The sequence below is a fragment of a genome, unplaced genomic scaffold, assembly GCF_019419815.1.
Source record: "Pyrus x bretschneideri cultivar Hongxiangsu unplaced genomic scaffold, Pyrus_bretschneideri_v1 Contig5, whole genome shotgun sequence".
In the NCBI taxonomy this organism is placed as follows: Eukaryota; Viridiplantae; Streptophyta; class Magnoliopsida; order Rosales; family Rosaceae; genus Pyrus; species Pyrus x bretschneideri.
This window is the reverse complement of record NW_025999787.1, coordinates 10,160,724-10,177,714: the sequence shown is the minus strand read 5'-3', so window position 1 is coordinate 10,177,714 and position 16,991 is coordinate 10,160,724. Positions and strand designations below refer to the sequence as shown.

Genomic DNA, 16,991 nt, shown 5'->3' with positions numbered 1-16,991 from the left:
TAAAAAAAAAAAACCAATGAATACAAATGAGCCAGGTGTGTATATGTCTTATTCTCGTCCCATGAGTGTCATATATTGGATTACACTCAAAATTTTTTGATCCTTTGTAAAATCGTAATCCTTACATGAACTGAGCATTTTTGTATTACTCTCACTTTTTTTGACGGTGGCAGGCTAAGGGAAAATTTTTAGGTGTACCGGGTACACCAAATTTTTTTGGTGTACCCTCACTCATTAGATTTTTTTTGGTGAACAAAAAGTGAGGGTGCACCAAATTTTTTTGGTGTACCCTCACCATTATGAGTGAGGGTACACCGAAAAATTACTCCAGGCTAAGGAGAAAATATTCCTTTTCCTTTTTTGAATAGATTATGTTGGATTTTTATGTAAAGTAAGACAATAAAAAATAAGGAAAACTAATGAAAAATGTTTGAAGACTTTGAGTTTTAACGATAATGATAAAATAAAGGGTAAAATGAATAGTACCTGAATTGAATTTTAAGTATAGAAATATGATTTTTCGTTAAAATTCCTTAAAAAATATCCAACAAAAAAAAAAATAATAAATAAAAAGTTCGTGGCCGGAAGAGTCACGGCCACAAATCAAAATTCGAGTTCATACGAACATCCGCACACTCTGCAGTCCTACTATATATACGAGGGACCCTTCTAGCCCAAACCCATTCCTGCGTCTCTCTCTCTCTCTCTCTCTCTCTCTTCTTTATCCCTCTAGAAGCGGAAGCTCCCCAAACCCAACCAGAAAACCCTAGCCTAATCGCCGGTGAGCCTATCGCCTCTTCGATTTATCGATTTCTTATGCTTTTTTTTCTCTTCAATTGTTTCGGATTGTTGATTTATCGAACGATTGTATGCGAAATTTCATATTTTTGGGGTTCTTAGTGATCGTTTGATTGATGTTTGTTTCGAATTTTGTTTGAATTTCCTTTTGAAACGATGGTTCTGTTTTCCTTTTCGTGCAATGAATTGATTGAAGTGTAGTTTGAGGGATTTGGCTTTTCTCGTTTGCGGATTAGATCGTCGTGATGCCTTTGGTTACTAGTTGTGGGTTTTTTTGGTTTCCAAAATGCTTTGCTTTTCGAGTTTTAGAATTCTGAATCCTAGGGTTTGCTGGTTGATACTATTACCGAGATAAAGCAAGATTTCGATGTGAAATTGTGAGTTTATTTTTAATTTTGTATCCACCCGATTCGATTTAGGAGAAAGGGGCACTTGTAGTGTTGAATTTGTATGTATCAGGTGGTTGGTGGTGGGTGTGTTGATTTTACACGGTAATGGACTCTTTACTGTTTCTTGAGCCTTTTACTTTTAATCGGAGTATTGATGTTGGCACAGAAACTCCCGTTTGTTCTATGCGTTTCACTTTCGGTTGTGCGACACTGCAACTCAATCAGATGGCATATGTAGTATTTGTTTTGACCGTTATTGTGTTTAACCTTGCAGCACATTGTTGTAGTGTTTTGTGATGGCTTCGAAGCGGATCAACAAGGAGTTGAAGGACCTTCAGAAAGACCCGCCTGCTTCTTGCAGTGCAGGTATTTTGTTCTATTCTCATGTATTTTTAAATGTTTCTTTTGATATGTCATATTCGGGTCAGTTGGTGTTTTGTATATGTGAAATTCAGTTACCAGTTGTTCAAGTATTCATCTTTTCCTGGATATCATTTTGTGTTGTTGCTTTTGATTCTTGAAGTTTATACGAAAAGATTACTCTCACTGAACATTCACATGGGAGAAGAATGATATTAGAGAATTCATATTTGAAATGAAAAATGTGAAGAGATTCGTACATCTAATTTTAAAATAGTTGTTTTTGTGCATTGATTGGTATCTTGGGCAGCTGGTTTAAATGTACTTTATAAACTCTCACTCTCGTTTAAAATGAGTCTGTTTGTTGTGGTTTCTAATGCATTGTCCTTCATCCGTTTGTTTTAATTTAAATTGCACAATAGTTTTTTCTGGGAAGGACCGAGTGTGCCTGGTATTTTAATTAGAGATAACAGTATTATCTTGTATTCTTCTGGTTTGGTGGATATATTGTTTATTTTGGATGTTGCATGTAATTTTTTTTAACCATGTTTTTGAGTAAGAACCAGGTTTTAATGCAGAAGAGAAGAGGCATTAAGGTTTTACTGTTGACGTTTACAAAGTATTACTGTTTTAAGTATGTTTTAAAACTGAGTTTTTCTTTTCCAACAGGTCCCGTTGCTGATGATATGTTTCACTGGCAAGCAACTATTATGGGTCCGGGCGACAGCCCATTTTCTGGTGGTGTTTTTCTTGTATCCATTCATTTCCCGCCTGATTACCCTTTCAAGCCACCCAAGGTATATATCCCCAGAAATTTTATCCACCTTGTGCAATACAAACTAGAGCAGCAAAATATTTCATCTGTTTAAGGCTTGTAATTTCAATGCAATTGGATTGATGTAGTGTTTTGGTTTTAAATGGTGATAATAATACTCATAGCGTGCTACTTTTTGTGCATTGAACAGGTTGCCTTCCGAACAAAAGTTTACCATCCGAACATCAATAGCAATGGTAGCATCTGCCTTGACATCCTCAAGGAGCAGTGGAGTCCTGCCCTGACCATTTCCAAGGTAACGTACTTATCTCGTGTTATTTAGATCTTCCTTCATTCTTTTCGGTGTCAATGCATATTGGTGTGCATTGTTTGTCGTTTACATAATAACTGATTGTTTCTTCATGCAGGTCCTCCTCTCCATTTGCTCCCTGCTGACAGATCCAAACCCCGACGATCCTCTAGTGCCTGAGATTGCGCACATGTACAAGACTGATAGACAGAAGTACGAGGCCACTGCTCGATCCTGGACTCAGAAGTATGCCATGGGCTAGGGGATTCTTCTACCCCGAGTAATCCATTATGCTTGAATGTTATCGTAATAGTAAATAAATAGATGTAAGAGGTGGAACTGGGATTTAAGATGCTTGTTCTTATTTCGTCTGCGTATTGTCTCTTTTGGTATGGAGGAGGTTTACATCGTTTTGCCGCCTTCAAGTTGAGACAATGTTATTTTCAATAGGTGGAAAATTTGCCTTCGTTATTTGGAATTCCATTTTTCTTGTTTGCTTGATAAGTTTATGCTTTCTTGCTTGCATTGTTTTAATTTGATGCTCTGATGTTGGATGAGAACAGCTCAATCTCAACATGCACTGAACTTTCAATTCGATGTCAAATTCCGAGATAGTGTTTAGAGGAGGTATTTATGTTTGTTTCGGATTGCTTCTTGAAGAGGTAAAAATTTTGGGGAAAGGATCATCTCCAGATCCTTTCCATCAAGTCCACTGAGGCATACAATCCGGGCATTTGAAATTCTATCAAATGGTTACAAACAAGGATTCAGTTTTAAAAGTTATAGTAACTTTAGCCGTTGAATCAAATTTCAAAGGTCTGGATTGTGTACCTTGGTGGAAAGGATTCGGAGAGAATCCTTTCCCAAAATTTTGGAGGCGGCTTTTTTGTTGTGTTGATGAAAATCATACTTCTGCATACCTCTCTCCACACTGTCCCTTGAATTTACAATTGTGACTTTTCGCTCTTTGCTTTCACACTGTCTCAATTTGTCTATTTTGTTAAGTTGTTCAGGAAAATCGTTAACTTTGTGTAACTAGAATCAAAATGATAATGGTAAGTTTTGAGCAAAAAAATTCCACTTCATCCAAGTTAACGATTTTTTGGACCAACGTAACGGAATAGGGTAACGGACATAGAGGTACCGTTTGGTACGTGGGACGGGACGGAACAGAGTGGGACAAGGCGTTCTGTCCAACGTTTGGTGCGCCTAAAACGGGTGGAACGAGCTGTTCCACGGGATGAGTTTTGGGTGAATTTTCGTTCCACCTCACCCCCTGGAACGACTCGTTCCACATCCGTGGAACACAAAATTATAACCTCTCCGTCTCCTTTTTCTTCCTCCTTATTTTCATTCGAGGGCATCTTTGCTCCCGCTCCGTTCCGTTCCGTTCTGTCCCGTCCCTCCGTTCCGTTCTGTCCCGTCCCTCCGTTCCGTCCCGTCCCGTCTGCATACCAAACGATACCAGAATGAAAGTGTGGCAAAATCACATATTTGCAAGTTCAGGGGGGAATGATGGATTTTCGTGAAAGAGCAACGACATATAAAAAGTCTTTAGATGATTAAAAGTGTTGTTTATGGTACTTTGGGGAAGAAACAAAATTTAAAAGTGCCCATGAGCTCTAAGTGGTTTTTAGTGCATTTTGAAGAAGCATTTACAAGGTACTTACTTAAGGAGCGCTTTTAAATTTTTTTCCGAAAGAAATAAGTATGATCGAGCATAAATTTTCTTTTGAGGAGTGGTTATCACACTTCCTTTTGCTTTATTTGTCTCATTCTTTTTGTTACAGCATGGGTTGAACAAATCAAAGCAAATCAAAGCAAAATTAATTTCGACAAAAAACATTTGTAGAAGTGTATAAGAGGAAACAAGGACTATGTAAATAACCGTTCCTTGTGATTTTCACGAGTAATATTTGCAGAATATCATGACGAGCAAGCCGTCATTCCTACCTGCTACATAATAAAGAAAACCTCATACATACACGGTCAGAAAAAAAGCATATTGAACTAATGAAGTGGATTGTGAGATAGAGAAACATGTAGGACGAGAGTTGACATGGATCGGGCAATCTCCTTGAGTGAAAGGACCACCCATCCAGCAAAGGAGCAAGGTCTTGATGTCGATGGCCCGAGGTAGAGCGCTCAATGGGCTAGGGTGACCCCATTGAGCCTTACCAAAATTTTGGAGGCGGCTTTTTCGTTGTGTTGATGAAAATCATACTTCTGCATACCTTTCTTCACACTGTCCCTTGAATTTACAATTGTGACTTTTCACTCTTTGCTTTCACACAGTCTCAATTTGTCTATTTTGTTAAGTTGTTCAGGAAAATCGTTAACTTTGTGTAACTAGAATCAAAATGATAATGGTAAGTTTTGAGCTAAAAAATTCCACTTCATTCAAGTTAACGATTTTTTGGACCAACATAACGGAATAGGGTAACGGACATAGAATGAAAGTGTGGCAAAATCACATATTTGCAAGTTCAGGGGGGAATGATGGATTTTCGTGAAAGCGCAACGGCATATAAACGAGTAAGTCTTTAGATGATTAAAAGTGTTGTTTATGGTACTTTGGGGAAGAAACAAAATTGAGAACTGCCCATGAGCTCTAAGTGGTTTTTAGTGCATTTTGAAGAAGCATTTACGAGGTACTTACTTGAGGAGAGCTTCTAAATTCTTTTCCGAAAGAAATAAGTATGATCGAGCATAAACTTTCTTTTGAGGAGTGGTTATCACACTTCCTTTTGCTTTATTTGTCTCATTCTTTTTGTTACAGCATGGGTTGAACAAATCAAAGCAAAATTAATTTCGACGAAAAACATTTGAAGAAGTGTATAAGAGGAAACAAGGACTACGTAAATAACCGTTCCTTGTGATTTTCACGAGTAATATTTGCAGAATATCATGATGAGCAAGCCGTCATTCCTACCTGCTAGATAATAAAGAAAACCTCATACATACACGGTCAGAAAAAAAGCATACTGAACTAATGAAGTGGATTGTGAGATAGAGAAACATGTAGGAGGAGAGTTGACATGGATCGGGCAATCTCCTTGAGTGAAAGGACCACCCATTCAGCAAAGGAGCAAGGTCTTGATGTCGATGGCCCGAGGTAGAGTGCTCAATGGGCTTGGTGGCCCCATTGAGCCTTACCAACCCCAGGAAAACTTCGGAGAACAATCAAGAAACTGAATACACTGAAAATGCAAGCTCCATCAACGGACCCCAAGATGATGAAAAACTGAACATATTAATCAGGTACACTTCGAAGTTTTCCCATACATTGTATATATACTACTAGTGAAGAAACTATCCATCTCCAGTGTAAAGCTGTGCAATGCAAGTTACATTATTATCTATTCCAAGTAACATCTTTATGTTGTGCAGCAAGCAGATATATGCAACAAGTTTTAAAGAGTAATGAGCTTCAAGGTGAAGAAAATGGGTTACTAATTGTTTTTGTTACTTTTGCTACCTTCATGCATTAAACTTATAAGGATTTTATAAGCAGCTGCTTTGCTGCTGAATTCTCCAATCAAATTTCTGACCAACTTTCACAGCCTCTAATCATATTGAAATTGGAACTCAACAAACTTACACAATAACACACACTAAATCAGATTCTATACTCTCACGAAAGATGTTTCAAAAAATTTATAACGAACATAAAAACACCCACAGCCGAAAACATATTCCCTACGGAGGTTTATACAATCAAACAAAAAAATTCACAAAAATATAGTAAATCCAAGAAATTATGATCGAATTTCAAACTAGTACCTTTGATGATTGCTTGAGAATGTCACTTACGTAACTGATTTCGAGTCGAAATACGTGATTGATTCCTCGCTTCCAATTATGTTTAGATGAGGATCTAAAATAAAAAAGGCTTTTATCACAAATGATCTCTAAAATTGACCCACACCATCAAGATGGTCCATAAAATTGAAAATCGATCAATGTAGTCATTGAAAATGGATGTTGCAAATCAATGTGGTTATTCCGTCACAATTTTGTCAAAAATTCGTCCCTGGGAATCGAACCCTTACAAAAAAAAAATGACAATTAGCTCCAAATCCATTGAGACAAAGAACTACACATTACTGTACCATCGCATAACCAATATATACGTTTAAATTTCACAACCCTAAACCCTAAACACTAAATCCTATACCCTAAACCCTAAACCTTAAACCTTAAACCCTAAACCCTAAGCCTTAAACCCTAAATCATATACCCTATACCCTACACCCTAAGCCTTAAACCCTAAATCCTATACCCTATACCCTAAACCCCAAAGCCTAACCCTAAACCCCAAACACTAAACTCTAAACCATAAACCCTAAAACCTAAACCCTAAACCCTAAACCTAAACCCTAACCTTAAACCCTAAACCCAAATCCCTACGCCCCAAACCCTAAACCCCAAACTAAAACCCAAATCTGAAACCCTAAAACCCTAAACCCAAACCCTAAAACCCTAACCTAAACCCAAGACCTTAAACCCTAGACCCTAAACCCTAACCCTAAACCCTGAACCCTAACCCCTAAACCATAAAACCCTAAACCCTAAACCCTAAACCTTAAACCTCAAACAATAAATGTTAAACCCTAAACCCTAGCCTTAACCCTAAACAATAAATGCTAAACCCTAAACCATATTCACTTCCATAGCATCGCATCCTAATATATATGTTTAAAATTAATAACCATAACCACCACTCAGTACTATGGTCTAGTGGTATTCCTATTCACTTGAAAGTGAAAGGTCTTAGGTTCGAATCTCGTGGATGGTGAGTTCAATATCAAATTAAGCTGTCCATTGTGTGGCTTAGCTGAATTCTCCATCCCCTTAGTGTAAAATATTGATGTACTAATAATAATAATAATAATAATAACCATAACCCTAATCCTAAACCCTAAACTATAAACCTAATTGTTCTAGCCATTCAGGTCTTAAATGTTATCCTTATCCCAACCCTAACCCTAAACCTTGAACCCTAATCCTAAACCCTAAACCTAATTGTTCTGGCCATTCAGGCCCTAAATGTTATCCTTTCCACTTCTCATTTTTGTTCTAACCACCATCTTCATCTTCATACACACTATAAAGACCATCATAATTGTAGTCTGGCTCACCAACAACATCTAATAAGGCTGCTGATTCTGTGGCTCGCAGCCAAGGATTGGATCGGTAAGGTTTTGTTGGGTTCACTGTCCTTGTATTATTTACCGTTACGGGTAAGTTTGTGGTGTCATGTAAAACTTGGATACATTAACCGATGTGACAAGGGTCAGGTTTTGTTCAGTTTACTAGATGATTGATTCTGTGGCTCGCAGCCAAGGATTGGATCGGTAAGGTTTTGTTGGGTTCACTGTCCTTGTATTATTTACCGTTACGGGTAAGTTTGTGGTGTCATGTAAAACTTGGATACATTAACCGATGTGACAAGGGTCAGGTTTTGTTCAGTTTACTAGATGATGGTAGGATTTAAGTGGTGTTTCACTTTTTTATTAATAGAGAAGATAATTCAAACTTGTGGTTTCGTTTGGTGTCATAAAAAAAAAAAAAAATAGCACTAGACTAATAATTGAAAGATGGTCCAATATACTAAGATCGAGTTTAATTTTCACATAGTAAGTATATTGATCGAATCTCTCATAAAACCAACCGAAATAATATAGGAAAATACTTGATTAATCCTCACATGCTAGGAGTTATTTCTTCCTTCGTACAAATCAAATTGACACACGTGTATAAACTTAATTGTGATGAGTAATTATCACACTTCCTTTGGCTTTACTTGTCTCATTCTATTTGTTATATCATGGGTTGAACAAATCAAAGTGAGATTAACTCCGACAAAACATTTGGAGAAATTTATAAGAGGAAAATACTGTAAATAACTGTTCTTTGTGATTTTCACGAGTAAAAATTGTATAATATCATATTTTAACTTGGAGTCACACAATGTTCGAAAACACTCATAATATTTGATCTTCACAGTCAAAACTCAAAATGGGTGGTTGAAAGTTGAAACCCTAATAAGTACCAAACTGCAATAAGCTTTTCAGTATATCTTGCAGCAATGCATGCTGTGTTGGCCTCCAATGCTCTTTGTGAAAACAAATAGGGACCCATATACACTAACACGACGACAACACCATCCTGATCCTGCCCAATTTATTCAATGTTTCCACCTCTGCTTGCTCCTCCCAGCTCCTGCAAACAAACGTGGCTCTCCATATCTTTTTTATCAGCGCGTGAAATGTTCAGCCATCAATTACCACATGGGAGCATGCGAACGATGCAAATGCAAAAGGAGAAAGAGAAGCACATGGTAATATGGTGTTGGCGGATTGAGATCCACTCCGGATCTTTTTGTCCAGAATTTGCGGATCAAAAGACTCGAACCACTCAATTTTAGGCCTTTGGTCACCATTAGTTTCTTTTACTGGCCCATTTTAAAAAAAAAAAAAACTCAAAAATTTGAACGGCTCTAATCAATCTCTTCAGAATGGTTTGAATCTCTCGGTCTGCGGATTCCGAATGCATAAAACCATAGTGAATCGCAACCTGTGTTGGGGAGGGGGGCCCCGGGGGGGGTGGTGGCGGGGGAGCAGCAGAAGCACTTGAGCACAATAACCCCTCTTTTGTGAAAATTATTGAGCTCAACGTATATAAGGTACAATAATACAATTAGACAAACCAAATAAAAAAGGTATGCATCTTGGCTTTTCCACAATGTTTATTCACACTTGCTTCCTACTTGTTTGGATGCTCTCTGTGTAGGCACATGGGCATGCTTGCTTTCTTTTGTTCAAACTTAAAATTACGTACCGACAAACAGTTGCAAGTTGGGAGTCATGTTAATTATAGGGACAGTAACAAAGTACACTATTGTTGGTAAATAAATATAAGTTGCTTTTGTCTATTGCTATTTTATTTCTATTATGTATTCGAACTTGAAGATCAGGGCAAAGAGAAAATATTAGGTGGGAGTCTCACATGGTCGGACTTATATGTCCATCTAATAAAACGTCGCCATGTCAATACAGGTGAGGCCGGATTAACCAAAAAACTGAGGCGGTGTGTGTTTTTGTGAGAGAGGGAGAGAAGAGGCTCACTTGCTCCCCTACTTAAGTTTTTTGCCATTGCATTGGCATTTTTCATTGAAATTAGGGAAGTCATGAATAGGAGAAGTAAGAATAATGTTGAAGAGAATGAATAGATTTTAGATCAATTATTTCCCAAATCAATTTAAAATTGATTTAAAAGTGTTTGATTACAAATTATAATAGGAGGAAACATATATATTGTTTTGATTCTTGTATTAGTGAAGAGAATCATCAAGCACAATTAACAAACAAAAGACATGAACTAGAATAATTCTAATTCTAGTCAGTTTCAAGTTACCACTACAAATTATAGCTCATTGCGATATCCAACAACCATATCTGATCGTTGATGTGTGGTTATATCAAATACTTATAAGTATTGTAGCCAGTCACGTAATTAGTAATTTTGTAGATTGAGCAATGTGGATACAAATTTTGTACACAACTGATTTGACAAAATTTTACCTACAAGAGAATAAACACCATTAGCCTAATTGATGAACACCCTAAAAAAACCTAGGAGGGTGTCCGCAAAAGTGTCTTCGGTGCCTAAGTCAAAAAAGTAGTTGAGGAAAAAAAAGAACTTGCGAGTATTTTGAGTAGTACGTGGCGATTATCGTTTCCTCTTATTGACTTGGCTATGTATAGAGAAGAAACCCTAGCAAGCAGCTGGGAAGGAAGGCTGCAGAGCATACTAGGCAGTCTGTAATGATGCAGGCTAGTTTTCGCTATCTTGCCAGCTAGTAGTACTAAAGGTCCATGTTGGTAAGAGTGTAGGTGCACTAGACACCCAAGGGGAGACTTTGTGAGTCGTTACCCTACCTCCATTAGATTGGGTATGGCCTAATGGCAGGACGTATTATGTGTGGCCTGGAGAGTCCATGGCCTGCACTGTGGCGACTCGAAGAGCTCATGGTCTGTTAGTGGCATAAAAGCCCAATTACCTTAGGGCAAACTATGTCTTATTCCCTTAGGGTAATCCTAGTCTACTCACGACATCAAAGGTAAAGTTGTCATATTGAGAATATAGTTCATGTTTTCTTTCTCTTATTGAATGTGCTTAATTTATGTCTCTACATTACTAGTTTTACTCACAGTTTTTCTTGAGTATCTACAAATACTTTGTGTTGACTTATATTTGACTTTTGAATAATTTAATGATTTTCAATTACTTAGTTTAAATCGTAAAATCAAATTCATCGGTCAAATATGTATCGATCGATTATATCCAATTTCAAGTTACCACTACAAATTATAACTCATTGCGATTTTTTTAGGGTGGTGCTAACCATTTTGACCTCCTACGTATTTCTTATTAGGGTAAAGTACAAAAAATTACCTCAACTATTGGTGTCACGACACTTTCATACCTCATTTTTTTTAAATGACAATGTCATACCTCAACTTACGAATTTGTGTCAATGTCAGACCTCCGTTAGTTTTTCTATTAATTTTTCTGTGAAGTGCTAATGTGGCTTAAGATGGGCTCCAATCCTTAGACCAACTAGATTAAAAAATGATTAAATATATTTTTAATAATTAAATATTATAAAATTAAAAATAAAATTATTTTTTTATATAAAATTGTGGGATCCACCCTCTATCTCTCTCTCCTCTTTCTCACGCCTTTCTCCTCTCTCACCTTTCTTTCTCTCTGGACAGCAGCATCCCTAAAACCCAGAAATTCCCACCCTTCCCACCCGTCCCCCCCAACCTTCATCCATCATCATCTTTCTCATCTCTCATCTCTCACCTCTCTCTCTCTTCGGTGGCCCAGAAATTGGTGAAAGGTTGACACTTTTTCTCCCCAATGCTACTAACTCCTTATCCTCCCTCAAGAAGCTATTGTGCCTCATGCCGTCAGGAATTCCGAAGCTCGGATTCTTTGCCACCAAAAACTCGTCGTGGGATTCCCCGACCCCTTCCTTGCAACGCCACGACGTAAGTGTAGGAGCCCTGACCCGAAGAGAGCAAAGCGGATTCGAGCAAAATCTACACCTGTACATTATTATTGGCTTTAAAATCTTTGCCGTTGATCTGAGCATCAGAATATGAAGAGTTGGGATTGACAAAAAAGCTTGGAACTCTTGGACATCGTCGGTCTTGGGGTATGCGATGGCGTCATCTTCGTCATCCTTGTCGTCGGCTTCTGGGATGGGGATGATCCGAGACGTTGGAGAGAGAAGAGACTCTAGGTGATGGCGTGTACTTCATTATTATCTTCTTCTCGACTTCGACGGGGTTGGATTTGGGTTTCTGCTTTGGGGTGGTTTGGCTTCGGACGACGTCATTCTGGGCGGCGTTGTTGAGGTTCTGGTGGATGGAGGAAGAGTTGCAGGTAGCCCAGGGAGAGAGAGAGAGAGGGTGGTGGAGGAAGGTTGGGGGGGGGGACGGGTGGGGAAGGTTAGGGTTTTTTGTTTGAAAATGGGGAATTAGGGTTTGGGTTTGGGTTTGAAAGGGACGAGAAGAGGTAGGGGAAGGGAGGAGGTGGGGGAAGGGAAGAGGTGGGGGATGGGGTTGGGTTGGGGAAGGTTGAGGGGATGGGGAAGAGTTTGGGGTTTGTCGAACAGAAGAAGAAGGTTGGTGCGGGTGGAGGAAAAGGGAGGCCCGCACCCCTAGGCCATTTTAATTTTTTTATTCTTAATTTTTTAATATTTAATTTTTAAAAATATATTTAATTATTTTTTAAGCTAGTTGGATTAGTGAGTGGGCCCCATCTCTAGCCACTCATCACTTAACAGAGAAATTAACAGAAAAACTGACGGATGTCTGATATTGTCATAAATTCGTAAGTTGAGGTATGACATTGTTATTTTAAAAAGATGAGGTATGAAAGTGTTATTCGATCCATAATTGAGGTAGATTTTTATAATTTACCATTCTTATTAATACAAGTCTTTTAATTCTTTTCAATTTGAGAAATGTGTCTTATAGATAAAAATGAGTATGTGGTTATCACAATCCTTTTTCTATGAGAACTTTTTGTGCCTTTGCAATTCACATGAACTCCTTTCTCAGTTAATGCCAGAGCACATCTTTACATTCTCCAAATTAAAAGTTACGAAGGAAAAGGATGTCCCAATTGTCATTGCCTTGCGCTGAACTAGGCATTGACATTTAACTTTCTGCAAGTGTAAAAAAAAGGTAAACACGTCCTCAACTCCAATGTACATTGACCTGCAACTGAAGGGAGGTATCTTGTCGTAAGAAAAAGCAAAAGCTGTTGGTCAAGATTTTGATGTCGGTCGGCGCGTTGGATGTTCATGTACATTATTAAGTACTCTGAAGTGTATTTTGAGGTCCGATATATTTTATTCCCAATGTTAATCAAGTATTATTCTGAGAGATAAAGGACTAAACAGAGAGGAAGGTGCCAAGGTTTCTGTAAAAAATCCCTTGTTTTATTCAGCAACTTCCTCAATGTCCATGTAATTGCTAATTTTGATGCTTATATTAAGCTGCCAAACTTCTTCGTTACAGTCTTCTAGGAAAATAATTGAAGATGTTACTGAACCTATGAAAAAAGACTAATTATATAAGGGGATTTGGTTACAATACTTATGAATACTTTGTACAATTATCAGCTAATGATTATATATGTTGTAATAATATTCTACAACCATATGTGGACGTCTATTGAGCTAGGCCCGTTGGGTAATTAGTTCGCTTTGTAGATTTAGTAACATTACTATTGTTGACATATATTTGACTGCTGAATAATTTAATTTTAAATCGTAAAATCTAATTCATTGCTCAAATATGTCTCAGCAACGAATGTCTTTGAGTACTCGAAAAAATTGATAAGTTTATTTTTAGTTACTCTCCCTGTAATTTGATTTTTGCCGCCTAAAACATAAAAGTTGTCATTTTGCTCCTTTTAACTCAAAACTCGCTCTACATTGCCTTATTTTTGTTATTATTGTCCAAACATTTCAAGACACAACAAGTGATCCCTGTTCTCCATACCAAGAAATCCTAAACATATTCTTCTCGTTTCAACAACTAATCTTAGTCTTCAATCCCGTTGAAGAGGGGAAATTGGTAAATATTTTTATGTATTCTTATAATTTCTATGTGTACTAAACTACTACAGTATCCTAAGTATCATAAATTTTATTACTTTCTACTTTATTCTTTTATTTTCTTTTAATAATTTCCTATTATAACTTAATATTAAATATTAAATAATATGAAACTCGAAAACCGTCAAATATGCTGATGTGGATTAGAAAATACATTTTTAGAATAAATTTTTTAACTACGCTCTCTGAAACTCAATTTCGATCTCATTTTGACCCCTAAAATTCAAAAATCCTCACTTTGCTCAATGAAACTAAATATTGGACTACCGTATCCTAGTTGTGGTCCGTAATGTTTATATCTTTAATTATATGAAATTCAGGTGCAACGGAAGATTTAGTTTGAAATTGGTTGTATGCTTGTACTCTTTTATTTTCGTATAAAATATGTTTTTAAAAAGAGAAATGCTAAGAAGACTCTTTATGGACTTTTTACCACCTTATTTTTTTAACAATGTTTTATAATATTGGTACGAAAATTATGCCAAAACATAAGATTACAGGAAATTTATGAACAATTCTACTTTTAAGAAATTATCCTTGGTATTTTTCAAAGAAAGATGGTTGGTCAAACATTACAATTTTAGCAAGATGGTAGGGTTGTTTGACCAAAGTTTTGCTATGAAAATTAATTAGAGAAATCACAATGAGAAAACCAAAGCAAATGTATATAAGATTGAGCTAATGATTAAATGATGAATGGAACCGAATGGGAAGGCCAAACAAAATGAAATGATTAGTTTCAAAAAAAAAAGAGAATGATTTTCCTCATGAAATGGTGGAGTCAGCTAAAGATGTGGCGAAAACCAGGGGAGCCAAGCCACATACTCACGTTATTCAATCTTCTTTCTCTCTCTAAAAATGAAAAGAGAGAGACCAGGGAAGAGAAAGATTTCTGGAAAGATATGACCATGTCTTTGTGCTGCGGTTATTGTCCAGCTAGGTTACAGCTACATTCTGGTTTATAGTGCAACTGTCAGAAAATTTCACAGAGAATCACGGGCTTCCCTGTTTTCCTTCTGATATCAGATTTTAAAGTCCAAAAGAAAAAAAAGAATGTGGGAAATTACAGGGTTTCTTGGGACTGACGTTTCACAAAGTTTAGAAATTGGAAAATGACAGCACGAAGCCAGAATAAATATCTCTGAGTGAAATCATGATGAGAGATAGAGAGAGGAAGGGGGGTATCTATCCGTTGTCTGTTTCTTGGTGTTTTTTACGTCGGAATGTTTGGAGGGGGGAGAGAGAGAGAATAAATATCTCTGCGAGAGGACAGAAATCTCGGCCGGATCTCTCCCACTAAATTTTAAGGATTTAAAGATTTGAATTCTTAAAATTTGATCAAACAACTATAATTATTATTATTTTTTTAAAAAATTTCTTGTTTATAATCGTTGAATCAAATTTAATAGTCTGAATCTTCGAATCCTTAGGATTTAGTGGGATGAGATCTCTGTTGAAGAAATCATGATGGAGAGAGAGAGAGAGAGAGAGAGAGAGAGAGAGAGAGAGAGAGGGTATCTATCCGTTGTCTGTTTCTTGGTGTTTTTTACATCGGAGTGTCTGGAGGGTATTTGATTTAGGATGCGAACGCTTCTTAAGACAACACAGCCATGCATGCAGGATTTATCTTCTACGCAGAGACAGAGAAAAGGACGAGATAGAGAGGGGCAAAGTGATAGGACACAGTAATGTGTAAAGCTTAATGACTGTTTTTCTTCGAACAACAGAGAATTTCGTTACATTTGAATGTAAATGTCTACATCAAATGAGTATTAACAAACACTTCGGTTCAAAACGATCTCATCTTTGAAGATCACCTTCCCTTGAAACAAAAAAAAGTTACTGAATGCGTTGCCCAGTTACAAATATGAGGAGCAAAAAGAATTTCTACCCATCTTAATAAGAGTTCGTTTGGATATACTTTTAAAATGATTGAAAACACTTTTAGAGAAAATATTTTTGGGTTTCAAAAGCACTTAAAGTGCTTTTGAAACCCAAAAACATTTTCTCTAAAAGCACTTCAAGTGTTTTTCTAGGATTTACTTGTATCTTTACTAAAAATTGTTCTAAAAACATTTTCACTAAAAGCATTTTCAATTATTTTAAAAGAACATCCAAACAAGCTTTAAATTGGCTAATGCAATTATTTTTCGTTGAGATCTTAGTCAACAACTGCTCCAAATATCCATGTATGTTTAACTATGTATACCGGCTCACTTTCTTATGCTACTTTATACTCGATTTCTTTACTTAGATTTGAATCCCATTTTTCCAACCAAAACTTGTTGCAATAAATTAAGAGTAAATTGTAGCAATGGTCTATCAATTTTAATTAAATTGGAGCAATGATCCCTCAACTAAAAATTCATTACCATTGGTCCCTCAACTCATCAAAATGTGTAGCTATGGTCATTTTCGTTAACTTCGTTAGAATTGTGTCAAAATAGGTTATGTTGGAATGACCGTTGCTACAATTGGGGTCCTTCAACTCATCAAAACGTGTAACTATGGTCTTTTTTGTCAACTTCGTCAGAATTTTATCAAAATGAATTATGTTGGAAAAACCATTGCTACAATTGGGTTAAAATTAAGGGAACATTACTCCAATTGAGTTAAAGTTATGAGATCAGTTCTCCAGTTTGATTAAAGTTGAGGGACCAATAGTAATGAATTTTTAGTTGAGGGACCATAGCTACACGTTTTGATCAGTTGATGGACCAATGATAATGGATTTTTAGTTAAAGAACCATTGATCCAATTGAGTTAAAGTTAAAGGACTATTGCTACAATTTACTCATAAATTAATTACGCAAGAACTTCGTGAATACGCATTTGCATACTCCGAGCAAATAAACAAGTCAAATTGTTAACCCTAATTATTCATTACTCACAACGTGCATGATAAGAAACTAAAATTCATTGGGTTATGGCTAATTGAATATGGCTTACACATGATTCATGCACTACATCAAGGATGGATACTACTCATGCCACAGTTAGATCAATCTTTCATGTGCACGTCTGAAAAAATAGGTTATTGAGTTTCACTTCTGGACTACGCTTAATTTATTAGAAAATTCACATACATCTACGGTTAATAATTATTTATGCATAATTGCATATGTACAAAGTGAAAATTGGCGACACAACAATCTATTTAGTGACGAATTAAGCTGC

The 16,991-nt window shown here is 36.7% G+C and overlaps 1 protein-coding gene across 1 annotated transcript; it reads left to right on the top strand.

Moving 5' to 3' along the window:
* Window positions 1-624: 624 nt before the first annotated feature.
* Window positions 625-3,115, top strand: LOC103967578 (ubiquitin-conjugating enzyme E2 28). The gene is made up of 5 exons (XM_009380844.2): window positions 625-781; window positions 1,462-1,553; window positions 2,217-2,344; window positions 2,513-2,617; window positions 2,730-3,115. Exons 2-5 carry the CDS (start codon window positions 1,484-1,486, stop codon window positions 2,871-2,873), a joined length of 447 nt encoding a protein of 148 aa, XP_009379119.1. The 5' UTR covers window positions 625-781; window positions 1,462-1,483; the 3' UTR covers window positions 2,874-3,115.
* Window positions 3,116-16,991: the final 13,876 nt, after the last annotated feature.

Coding starts and splice junctions, on each gene's coding strand:
- LOC103967578 (XM_009380844.2), top strand. CDS start 1,484: ATGGCTTCGAAGCGGATCAACAAGGAGTTGAAGGACCTTCAGAAAGAC. Junction 2,345..2,512: donor ACCCTTTCAAGCCACCCAAG/GTATATATCCCC, acceptor TGCATTGAACAG/GTTGCCTTCCGAACAAAAGT. Junction 2,618..2,729: donor CTGCCCTGACCATTTCCAAG/GTAACGTACTTA, acceptor TTCTTCATGCAG/GTCCTCCTCTCCATTTGCTC.